At 39.1% G+C, this 12,574-nt stretch overlaps 2 protein-coding genes across 7 annotated transcripts in view; both read right to left on the reverse strand.

Annotated features, from left to right (window-relative positions):
• Window positions 1-268: 268 nt before the first annotated feature.
• il12a (interleukin 12a) lies at window positions 269-2,028 on the reverse strand. The gene is made up of 7 exons (XM_026292847.2): window positions 1,975-2,028; window positions 1,646-1,800; window positions 1,455-1,547; window positions 1,136-1,174; window positions 805-948; window positions 622-663; window positions 269-442 (listed from the first exon to the last, which is right to left on the reverse strand). The coding sequence occupies exons 1-7, from the start codon at window positions 1,991-1,993 to the stop codon at window positions 302-304; spliced, it is 633 nt and encodes a 210-aa protein (XP_026148632.1). The 5' UTR covers window positions 1,994-2,028; the 3' UTR covers window positions 269-301.
• Window positions 2,029-4,974: 2,946 nt separating this feature from the next.
• Window positions 4,975-12,574, reverse strand: part of schip1 (schwannomin interacting protein 1) — a 187,647-nt gene continuing 180,047 nt past the window's right edge. For all 6 annotated transcript variants that reach the window (XM_026330347.2, XM_026330374.1, XM_026330364.1 and 3 more), the window contains 4 exons: window positions 12,119-12,316; window positions 7,604-7,727; window positions 6,824-6,917; window positions 4,975-5,955 (listed from right to left, as the gene is read on the reverse strand). In XM_026330347.2, the coding sequence (XP_026186132.2) occupies window positions 5,904-5,955; window positions 6,824-6,917; window positions 7,604-7,727; window positions 12,119-12,316 (468 nt within the window). In that variant the 3' untranslated portion in view covers window positions 4,975-5,903. The remainder of the gene's footprint in view (window positions 5,956-6,823; window positions 6,918-7,603; window positions 7,728-12,118; window positions 12,317-12,574) is intronic.

Consider the following 12,574-nt stretch of genomic DNA (forward strand, 5'->3'; position numbering starts at 1 on the left):
ATAAATAGAAATGACACCACAGACCATCAAATAAATAACAATATAAATAAGTAATAAATAGATCTTAAATAAATAGATACATTCCCCAAAATATTAAAATACATTCATACAGGTAAATAGCCCACCACTGCTAACCTTAGCAATATTCTGGCTGTCACACAGCTCTCACTGACTCAGGCTGGAGTTGAAGCAGTTGTAGGTGATAGTGTATGATGAAGAATACTTGTTCAGTTGTAATAAATGAAAGTAGCAGAGATATGGTGGTATCGATTGGGACGATGATGATGAGGTTGCAGGACTTTTACTTCTTGTGGTCTCCTGAGGATATGTACCCCATAGCTCGGTTGATTGTGATGGTTCGGATGTGGAATCCTCTCATCATCTTGCACATGTCCAGTCTGTTTTCATAGGTACTATTTCCCCACACATGGGCAGCACCCTCCTAGAAGACAACACAGAAGACATGAATATAGAAAAACCACCTGCCAGTTTCAGAAACACTCACAAAAAGTGTATGAAACCCTCACAAGGATCGGAAACTTTTCTCTTACCATTTTTCCTCTTCAATTCTGAAAGAGGAGGAGTAAATAGGGAACAAAAACAGGGGGAATAAAAAAATACCTCTGTAGAATCGTTCTCTCCATTCGGCATCAGGGAGCAGTTCTGTATAAACCAGAGAAAATTTTGTCAGGCAATTTCCAAATGTTATTTCCCGGGAGATTCTACTATTTCTGCCTTTAAATCGTGACTGTGCTTCTGTCTCTCAGTGTTTTTATTCCTCCTACACAGACACAGTAAACACACCTTCCTCAGGTCCTGTATTATTCCCAGAACAGGCATCAGAAGTTTCACTTCTTTCTCAGGATTTCTGAGTGAGGCCTTAATATAGGATTGAATAATCGCTTCATGGTGGACGAGGTCCTTCATGATGTTCCTCAGGCAGTCACTCTGTCAAGACAAACAAGATAAAAATACCCATCAGTCATCTGTGCACATGAAGAAGGAAAACAATTTAAAATCAGGTGTAAAGCTTTAAATAGATGACACTGTTTCTAATTTACAGTATGTATAATAAACAAGGTTGTGTGATAGTCCATTACAAGCATTTAAAAAAGAAACAGTAACAACAGCATACCTCACTGAAGGAGGAATCTCTTTGGATGCAGCCTGAGTTCTGTTGGATGGAAATAAAAAACAAAACATTTTAAACATGAGTAAAATGCTGCCGGAGATTTGTTTTAAGTCTATACATTTGATTTTTTTTTCAGAAGTGCAGTGAACAAGTAAGAGTCAGTGAAGGCTAAATTGAAATTATGAGGCTAGATTCCATTTAAACAAATAAATAAATACCAGGGAAAAAAGCAGATAAAGAAACAACAATAACCAAACAACAACAACAAATAAATAAATTGATATTTCAAAAATTGTCTCACTGATCAATCAAGAAATGTCACCTGAGTCAGTGTGGGCGCACAGGCGAGCAGGGTCTCAGTTTTATTGTTCACTCTCACTTTATCGGATGGGATGCCATAACACAAAACCTCCTCCTGTGGCGCGACATATTAATTATTATCAGACTGAAAAGTGTGGGACAGAGTACAAGAATGCATTCAGGCAAAAACACTCCACATTGACCTGTACTCACATTTTCAGCTTTGGTGAGAAGCTCTGTGATCTGTAGCAGCAGGTGCTTGAAGAGCAGTGAGCAGCTTGCGCACTTCTCTGCGCTCAGTGCGGGCACGGGCACTCCTGTGGATGTGCGCCAGCTTAGAGTCAGCAGCAGCACACAGCTGGAGAGGTCTGCGGGGCAAGAGAATATTACCCATCAAAAAAAAAAAAAAAAAAAAAAGGTATACGGCCTACGGCTCTAAACAAACCCATCGGTGTTCAACGTGCACAATAGAAGCGCATGGAAAGAAACAACAGAAGTGCAGCGTCTTTTCATGTGTCCATGTTGCTGCAGCACTGACTTACATAAATTAAAGTTTGTCATCTTTCTGGTCAGATAGAGATCTTTGATGGAGCTGATAAATCTGCAGCAGTGTGTTTGCTGCCTTCTTATCTGATGGATTTATACTCTATACTCTCCTGGGATTCCCCCTCCCCTCAGGAGCAAACTCAAAAGGAAAACTAAAACGTCATTTGTAATTTCCTCGTTGTTCTTTCATAATTTGAGCGAAAGCAACCATGGGTAGGGGGGGGGGGGAGTAAACTCAAAATGTTTGTTAGACTTCACACGTGTGGAAGCTTATATTGAAATTTTGATGAACATATGAGTTTTGCCAATATATGAGCCATGGATGCATAGTAACCATGAAGATCATGTTTATTTGCATTTGCCCCCAAGAAAAACAGAAGTCGACTATCAAAATAAAAGACTGGTGCAGATGTGCAAATCTGGGCTCTTAGATCTTGTTATTTATAAAAGTGGGGCGGCACAGAGGTGCAGTGTTCACACGGTGTGGCTTCACACAGCGTCACCTGTGGTAGTAATATCTCTGATTATTAGGCTAATTGTTAGGGTTGTCGCTAACCCCCCCCCCCCACCTAAACAAACAAACAGTGGATGGATGGACACTGGGCATCATGTGATTCAATGTTCGCAGTGCAACGTTTTTAACGTTGCATCAGATTTTTGTTGGAATTTCTGTCCTTTTTAGTCATGTGCAACAGCCTGTGCATGTGTTGTCACTGCTATGTGAGAAACCTTTGATTGCTAATCTGTGTAGAAATGTCATTCCCACTATGTCTGAAAGAGAGAACTGGTGGGAAATTAATCATAATGTAGCGGTAAATTAAAGAGCGGGTAAATCCAGGCTCATCATGGGAACCGGGCCACTATGTGGGCCCCTTACCCAGTCACTTCATCCACACACGCTTATTTGAAGCAGCACGATGGATGTTTAAATGCTGACTACCTCTGTGTCTCATCTGCGTGGGCCACGCTCCCCGTCAGTGCTTCGAGTAACGCTTGTTTTTAGTCTCCGCTCAGCGCGAGTGGGCGGGTTGTGACGCTGACGTGAAGATACCAAGTTCAGGCAGAGAACACGAGGAGCAATACCAACATTTCTACATGAAACGTGACCAGGTGACTTTTCAAAGCCTACAAAACACAATCTTCTTCTTCTCCTTTCGGCTGCTCCCTCCAGGGGTCGCCACAGCGAATCATCTGCCTCCATTTAACCCTATCCTCTGTATCCTCCTCACCCACACCAACTATCCTCATGTCCTCATTCACTACATCCAAGAACCTCCTCTTTGGTCTTCCTCTAGGCCTCTTTCCTGGCAGCTCTAACCTCAGCATCCTTTTACCAATGTATTCACTGTCCCTCCTCTGAACATGTCCAAACCATCTCAATCTGGCTTCCCTGGCTTTTTCTCCAAAACATCTAACATGAGCTGTCCCTCTGATGTCCTCATTCCTGATCCTATCCATCCTCGTCACTCCCAGAGAGAACCTCAACATCTTCAGCTCTGCTACCTCCAGCTCTGCCTCCTGTCTTTTTCTCAGTGCCACTGTCTCTAAACCAGACAACATTGCTGGTCTCACCACTGTCTTGTCCACCTTTCCTTTTATTCTTGCTGACACTCTTTTGTCACATATCACACCTGACACTTTCCTCCACCTGCCTACAGAACACAGTTTAAAAAAATACACTGATTTAATTTGATAAACTACCCAACAGTTTATAAAATAGCAGAACTAGCTCCATTTATAACATGGAAACGCATTTTAGTGCATTATACATATGAATATAGTCTTTATAATTAATAATTTAAAACAGCAACATTTTCATTGAGTGAAACCAGAAAAATGTCATGTAGCTAAATGCTATTTCTGATTGTTTTTATAGTTAAGACGGCAAAATAATCCATTGGCAGGTTATAACATTTGTATAATTGTTGTATAATTGTTTTATATATATATATATATTTACACAACATATCTTTGACACTTTTCTATGAATATATAAAATATAAAGTTTGAATTACACCATGATTATGCCTGCATGTCGGAAAATATTGTGGGTTGCATACTTGAAAAGAAATTTGGTAAATATTAAAGGTGAAAGTAAACTTTCGATTTCAAATTTTCAACCAGCATTGATAGAAAGTCTGTAAAAAATATCAGTGTAACCACCTACATGTTCATGACATGATAGGACACTTTAATATAACTATCAGTGATGGGAATGTTTTCTGAACTGCTTGATGATGAAGAATGAACTTTCAGTCTCAAGTACAGTTTTTTGTGTGCTACAACTTGTCAAAATCAGTATCTGAGAAATATACAATGATCATAAATAGAAACTGTGAAACTGTCCATTGACACGCGAGGCATAATGTCACCTTCTTCAGTTTCAGCCTTCATGATCCGTGATCCACTTGTTTTATTGGGCAAGCCTCTGAATTAAAGCACACTGTGAAACTACAGTGGTCAGTGAGTGGTTATCAGGAGTTTCGTGGCCTTTCTATGGCACAACATACCAAGTAATGAAACTTACCATCACTTTCTCAGTATGCTGAGTATGTTACAGAATATTCAGAAAGATGACCCACAAAAGGGGAGGGGGAACTTCATCAGAAAAACAGCATACCAGCATAAAAAAAAAAAAAATAAAACAAAAATCCAATTCATTCCTAAGCCTTCCACTCATACAACCTTTGGCCACAAGTGACCATTCATAATATAATTTGCAAGTCTAAGAGCTGTAATTTTTCATATGAAAAAAAAATAAAAAATTCCTGATTGTGAGTTTAAAGGGGTTGCCCAAATGAATATGGATTCTCTTTAAGAGCAGTAAACCAACCCCAGCTGGATGTGTGTCAAAGACATTGTCATGATGAGGCAATACCGAAACAGAGGGTGTTGAGTCATTTTACGTGTGATATTCTCTCTGCAGAATGAGGAAGAGCATTTGAAAGGGACATGCAGCAACAGCCAGATCAACATAACTGCACGACAGACCAACATATATGAAACAAAGTTTATTCTTTATTTTACATATCTGTACATAAACATTTCTTCCCTCAAATAAAGTTTCTGAATACAATAGGATGAAAACAATATTAACACACTTATTCATTTAAAATGACTCGTGTCAGAAAATCAACATTCACAAAATGTTGAAGAGCAATTAGAGTGAACGTATTACCAAAAGCTACGACTCCACTACAAGGCAGGCATGTTTCCTTTACACTCTTTTAGCACCTTCAAATAAACATTTCCCAGTTGAAAACTACCGTTTGTGCAGAATAAAAACAGGTCAACTTTGAAATACTTTAAAATTACTGTCCAACTTAAAATGGTCTGAAGAAGTTAGTTTTCCATCATTTTTTTTTTTTATACAGTGTTTCTTTTTTCGCATGACTGACTTTCTACTAAATTTTTCACTATTATTTTATTTTTTTTCCCACAGTTTTTGCATTTGAACAGTTATAATTTAGTGGCGATTGTAGAAAGTTAAAAAGAAACCATAGCAAAGCGAGGCCGATCACTGCACAGGAAGCTGGGGACAGAATCCATGACAACACACAATCAGTTTCCGCTTCTCCCAGGAAGCAGGAAATGCTCCTCTCTTGTCCTTAGCGCTGGGAGAAAACCACAGAAGCAAATGAAAGATGGGGGCTTTCTTCTGTGCTGCTGCTACCACTGAAGTCAGTGGGTTTGGACAGTGAAGTAGACGGGAAGTGGGGTGGGGGTGGGGGGGTGGGGTGGGGGTGGGGGGTGGGGTGGGGGGGGGCGGAGACAGGGAAGCAGCAAGGAGCAAAATACTTGGGATAAGCGGGTGGGATTTGGATTGACGTGGGACAGAGGTGGAATGATCGGAGAGGAAAAGTCTAGTTTGGAGCAAGGGATAAGCTTGGCAGAGGGGAGTGGGGTGGAGAGAGGATGGGGCATCTTATTTGGATAGGGTCCTCTCAGCCAAATGTTTCTGCTGGCTCTCAGCATGTCTAGAAAATAAAAGGATCATACATCACTACAAGAATACAGCTGGTGATATTCTATATTCTTTATTGTTGTCCAGAAACTATCACATTTGTGAGCTACACAATGACAGCTATTCTGTGAGATATTGCTTTGTTAACGTAATCATGGTAAAACAAAACAGCAACCACTAAACAGCTGCCCCAAGTGCTAAAACATACTAAGTCTGCATCTGAAAAGAGTCCCTAAAAATGGACTATTCACTCCTGCTTAAGTAACGTTTGTCAGAGGGGAACTCCACCTATTTTACATATCAAAGTCTGTTTACAGGTCCTACATGGAAAAGTTGTCTAAAGGCTTTTATGACTCCAGAAGGAACTGTGGGAAATCTGATGAATTTCCTCACCTGAATCAGAACTGGTTGGGGCTGAAAACTACAACTTTGAAAATAAAAACAACTATTAGCATAGCACACCAGAACATCTGACTGATCTGTCAGTGCGTTTTGAATAATGCAGTTTGGATAAATGCATCAATATTGCATACTGTAAAGTAGTTAACTAGCCATTTGATATGTTTAATAATTTATACAGTACTTTATTACAACTTCATTAGGAACACACTCAGCTTAAGGCTGAGAGCCACAGAGATTGTAGGAGAGTCAGAATGTATTGAGAGATGGACTAAATATATTGTTGACTTTTGTATATTTTTATTTCCTTTTTTATTGGTTATTGTATATTTATTTTTTTCTTTCCACTATCCCTGATCCTTGTCCATTCATAAGATTTTGTGACAATGAAAATGTATGATCACACAACACCTTACTCTTTACATGAAGGATGTTTCCCCCCCTTAAACACCAGATGAATAATAAAAAAATGGCAAATGCACCTGGTGAGGTCCTCTATGTCAACCAGCATGGCATCCTGCTCCATGTGTAGCTCATCTCGGATCAGCAGCAACTGCACAAGCTCATCGTTCAGACCTGGAGTGGCAGATAATATGAGCAGTCTTATAAATAAAAATGATCGGGCCCGCAGGCCATAATCACGCAAGAATGTTTCCACATTTAAACATTCCAGCTGACCATAACACATCTTAGCTCTTATGACCATCATCAACAGGTGGACAGTAAATCCACATGAAATCCTGCATGTGATTGGCTAGAATCTCCGACTGTGGATCTGACAAAGCCATGAGAAACATTTTGATTACCGACTGTCAAACCACATATCTGTGGTTGCTTTCATAACACATGTTTCGGCTATTATTCCTTCAGCTTTTGCCAGAAAATATAAAGCACTGACAAAAGAGATTTTAAGGGGAAAATCTGTTTTGTGTGTAAAAAGCAGCTCATCATTTTGGACGCATGGGGATTTTTGGAGTTGCTTTATTTAAAATGAGAGATTATTCACCAGAGTACCAGGATCAATGATCTGTACAGTGCAGTAACAGTAAATAGGGGAAGCTTTAGACTCTGTGGTTCTTTGAACTGACTAACATATATAAAAGTACTTTCATATCCACTGAAAATGGTAGGGGTCAGTATGCATGTGCATGTTTTTCCCCATTTGCTCATTTCTGCAATTGAAAGTAGAGGTCAGTGTGTTTGTGTGAGTGTGTGTGTGTGTATGGAACCGCGCTGTATGGGTTTGTGTATGGTCAACTCACTCTCGATCTGTGAGTGCAGGTCGTTGACTATAACCTGGAGCTGCCCCAGAGTCATGTCTCTCAAGTCGGTCGGCTTCAGGCTTCTTTTCATTAAACACTCACTGATGTGAGGCATGTGTGGAAGCTGCCGAGAAACACACAGACACACACACACACAGACACACACACATACATGAAAATGCATCGGAAACGCGTACAAACACATTAGAAACATTTGTGTAATTTACTTAAATACGTTTCACATTCAAACGTGTCGATCACACACACACAACCATACACAGTACAACATGCAGTGAAACACTTTTTTACGACTGTCCATAAGGAGAAGGAAGACATGCATAAGGAGAAAAAAGAAACTATTTAAGTTTTTGTGGAGTTCCACAAAAACCGATCAGTTGTACAGGCTGACATTAAACGAATTCATTCATTCAAACTATTTGCAGATTTTCCTATAATGAACAATTTGCAATTCAATCCTAAATTTGATTAAATATACACATATATAAAAACACAATAGCGTGACTACAGACATAAAATCAGTCAAATTAAATTGAACTGATAACTGAAAGTCAGCTGTTTGCTAAATTGAGTATGTGCAATTTCAGGCTGAGTCACTTTTTCATTTGCATCTTTTTTTCTCTGAACAGTTTTTCAGTTTCTTGCCCTCTTCTGATAATTAAAGAAAGTTTCTGAGTCTGAAAGAAAAGGAATCATCACTTTTTCTTTGAGGAGACTGTTAAGACGGGGGATTTCAAGTAAGCCCTGCTCTTTGGTAACAAAAAAAGGCTGATGGTGTTTTATACTAATAAAATTATATAATCTCTCCTTTTGCAGCAAACTTTGAAATTCTGGTGCAATTTCGTACAAAATCCCACCAATTCAATTCAATTCTATATGACATATGGTTAATAAAAGTGCCTTTTCTTTTTCAATATTTCCTTCAATATATTAGGTTTTTGCTCAGGATGTGTAATTAATACACATTAATAAAAATGTTTTCAGTGTGGATCGATGCCTTAATGAGTACACGTCCACTGCCACCAGCAGTGGCCCCATGTTGTCAGGCAACCTCAGATTGCAGCCACCACATGCAATAAAATCACCAAGTGTCGCGTGGGCTTTCTAAGACACACATGGGAGGATAATTTGCTTTTTGTTTACCAGACTCTCCCTCTGTCAACACTCCACTCCAGTCCAACCAGTCTACATTCTTTCTCTTTCCGTAGCGCACCTATTTTCTCTCTCCCTCCCACATTCGCATCCAGTCTTGACAAACAGCATAGGAAAGAAAAATGTGTGATGTGTCTTTGCATGCACCACACTGTATGGGCATCTGGCTATAGGCGCTTCTTGCCAGCTTCTCACCCTCTTTCACTTTCACACTGGCACTGATGCAACAGTGCTTGTGGCTGTCATGAGTCAGTTTCACTTTCGAATGACTGGATAAGCACAAGGTGGTGGTGAGTAAAGAGCCACAGAGAGACAGAACTGTGATGTCAAATATGACCCAAGTAGTGTTGGGAAGGGCTGGTGTTAGACCTGACTCAACAGGGTAGCGTAGAGACCACACTGTAAGTTTTTTTTTTTTTTTGATTCATCATAATACGAATTACAAATGCTTGATATCAGAAGAGCAAACCTCCAGCAATGACTTGACATCAGACTGAGAAATTACAGACTGAATGAAGATGACACACAGAGAGAATTGAAATTTTGATTAAATCTCTCACCCGTCTTTCCCTTTCTCTCACTGACTTTTTCACTGTCTCTCAGTTTGTATAGATTGAGGAAAACCCACAGTCCCAGTACACAAACAGACATTTGGACGCAGGCTTACTGTGCCGGATAAATTCCCATTCGAGGACAAGCAGAGTGGAAAATCCAGTTTAGCTAGATCTGAATTGAACTAACTGGCAGCGGTATCAGTGCATTGTTAAGGAGATAGCTCTTAACTGTCTTTCTCTGACATAACCCCTGCATAACAGTGGATTGTTATGATGTTTTTTTTTTTACCATCAGAGACAGAAGCAGGATCTTAAAACTTACAGTTAATTATTCCAAGTACTTGTGTATTACTTTTAGTTATTCACTTCAACAGTTTATCCATGGCTTTTACCTTTGTGTTTCAACTCTAGCTAATCTTTAAAGTTGATCACTATACCTCTTTAAGCATTAAGCATTATTTTTATATTGGTTTTCACCCGTTTATCATTTTCTTGAGCTACGTATGTGTTTGATTTTTTTTTGGTTGGATAGTTTTAGCTGTGATTTAAACTGTTTAGCATTATCAAACTCACTTTTGGCCAATATTTGAACTATTTATCATTACTCCTATATTATCTTATGAGGTTATGCATTAGTTTTACTCAAATTAACTCTAATTGTAGTTAAATTATAATTTCTTTTAAAACCTAATGATTTTAAATGCTGAACTGACTATTTAAACCACTGATCCATGGTCTTTAGCTAACTATGACTTTGACTTCTCACTTGTCATCCAATAGGTTTCACTGCACTCTCTAAGATGGTTTTAGGTTAAAGTGGGTATGCACTGTGCAATTAACCTCTAACTTAAGGGTTATTGTGACAGTAAATATACCAGACATAAGCGTCACACAAACTTCAAATCATATTCGGAAGTTTGTCTTTTTCAATTAAACTGCAATTTCTATTTTTTCAGATAGGCACAGCTACTCTACAATCTTTTCATTTACTACCAGCCAACAGCAGATGTATCCCCTGGTTAGGAAGGGAAGTTTTTAGCACATGTTAGCACATGTACCTTCCACACTTTAATAGATCTCTGGTGTTGTGGACACTGAAGTTGGCTGTAGCTTCAATACATCTTAATATTCTCTGTGTGTTCAATCGGGACGTGACAGTGATGTCTTCTGACTACAGAGCACTGCTACATCCCTAAACACTGAAGTCAATGCTTTCCGGCGTATGAATTATAGATGGATCTGGCCAAGCTGCCCTTCTCTTCACTGAATAAGTAAAGCGGCTCTGCCTGTAAAGTCTGGGTGGAAATATCGTGTGTGTGTCATCCTGACAGCGTGGCTTTGTGAGTGTGTTGGTGTGTGAGCAGCCAGGCAGATAAAAACTGATGAAATAATGATGAGCAGGGTTGTCATCACCTTATTTCCTTTAAATGGGGCAGGGGAAGAAAGTAAACAGAGGAAGGGTGGGGGGCTTCCTGAGACATTGTAACAACATATACTGTATGTGACCTGTTACACTTTCATACTCATATGTAACTGAAACACAGCCCACCCATCTATTCTCATTAGTCATCAGTAAAGAAGCTTTTGCCAGTAGATATTTTATAGTGCGAAACTTCAATGTAGACCTTGGATATCATCAGTGTAACATCTTGGGTTTTTCCAGCAAAAGTAACACCATTACAGTACTATACACTATAACTTTTTTTTTTTTGCTGTAACGGAGGAATATGATGCATTGCTAATAAATTTTTGCTAATATTATGCCTGTTATAATCTCAGTAGCGTGAGTTACAACACATTTTAACCCAATATTAAGTGGAATTCTTTTTTTTTAAAGAATTTACCAACACCGTAAGACCAAAGAAAAATATCGGTGGGTGAAACACTGAGATGCCTGCAGATGACTACATGTTTGAGTTGGACATTTTTTCATTATTAGGTTAATAATGCTACATTATTTTCAGTTTGTCAGTAAAAAGGACAAGAACGTAAAAGTCACGGCAATACATGTGTGACCCGACCTCCAATGGATGGAAAAATATGATAAACTACATTTTAACATTTTAGAATGCTCCGTCATAGATCTGTGGTTATTTTGGTGTAAGTAACTCAAAAGTAGTGTAATGGATTACAATTCAGAGCCAGTGATACTGTAATGTAACTAATTCTTTTCAAATGATTGTAAGTAGTAATATTTAATGTATTATATTTTGGAAGTACAGTAACTTGCCCAACACTGGTAAACATAAGACTAACACAGTTTAAGCTTTAATTTAATATTCAGCATGGAATAGATTTGGCATTTATTTGGAGTCAGCCTTAATAAGTCCAGTTATCACACTCCTCTCCTCCAACTCCTGAAAAATAATCTGCCTGTTTTAGATGTTCCAATGCATTCATCCTTGATTTGTCTATTTCTCATTTGGTGCTGGGCAGGTAGCATATTTGATTCTCACTGTAAAGCTGATAATATGTGTTTGCAATCACTAGCCCTTTCAAACGACACATTGTTAATATTATAATATGAGCTGGTTTATAATAAAAACTGAAAGTGGAAAACAGAAAATATGCCTCTCATGTTTTTGCTCTTACACATTGTAACTCTTATCTCTCTGGCTCCAGTCGCTTTTATGCCAAACTTATCTGTAGAAACACCACAACCATCAGCCAAGACCATTCCCTTTAAATGGCCTTTGAATTGTCAAAGAACATGGGAGTAATACAGAAAATTATTTTTTTTTCATGTTTTTGTTAGGTCAGTCAAAGGCAGCGTGAGAGTTCTGGGACTGACCAGGTCGGCCACTGGTGACTTCTTGCGATTCTGTTTCTCCACCTCCACCTGCATCTTGGCCATGGGCTTGGCCATAGCCAGGGCCAGCTTTGCCTCGGCCTGAAGCTTCTTCTGTCGACTGAGGAAGTCCATGTCCTCCATTGACTCCGAGTCATCTTCTGTGGTGTCCCTGTCTGAGTAGGACGAACTCTGCTTGGACTGGAGGGAGGCGGAAGAGGAGAAATGGCAAGATGAAATAAAATAGGAAAGAAAAAGTGAACAGAATGGTAAATGAGCGAGAAAAATGTATTGTAAAGGCAATTGAAAGGAGGTAACAAGGAGGTCAGGGATGAGGAAACGATAACAGAAGATTTACGTTCATGTATTCTTGGCATTTTGTTATGTAGATTTTACACCTTGACAGCAATGTCACTGTACATCAATTGGGATGTGAGGAGAGCACGGATGAACATGCAA

This window comes from Mastacembelus armatus, chromosome 13, assembly GCF_900324485.2.
Source record: "Mastacembelus armatus chromosome 13, fMasArm1.2, whole genome shotgun sequence".
NCBI classification, from domain to species: Eukaryota; Metazoa; Chordata; class Actinopteri; order Synbranchiformes; family Mastacembelidae; genus Mastacembelus; species Mastacembelus armatus.

What these genes read in the sequence shown, in the direction of transcription:
- il12a (XM_026292847.2), bottom strand. An exon ending in GAGATTCCTCCTTCAGTGAG is followed by an intron (nt 949 to 1,135) that starts GTATGCTGTTGT and finishes TTGTCTTGACAG; the next exon opens with AGTGACTGCCTGAGGAACAT. An exon ending in TAATACAGGACCTGAGGAAG is followed by an intron (nt 664 to 804) that starts GTGTGTTTACTG and finishes TGGTTTATACAG; the next exon opens with AACTGCTCCCTGATGCCGAA.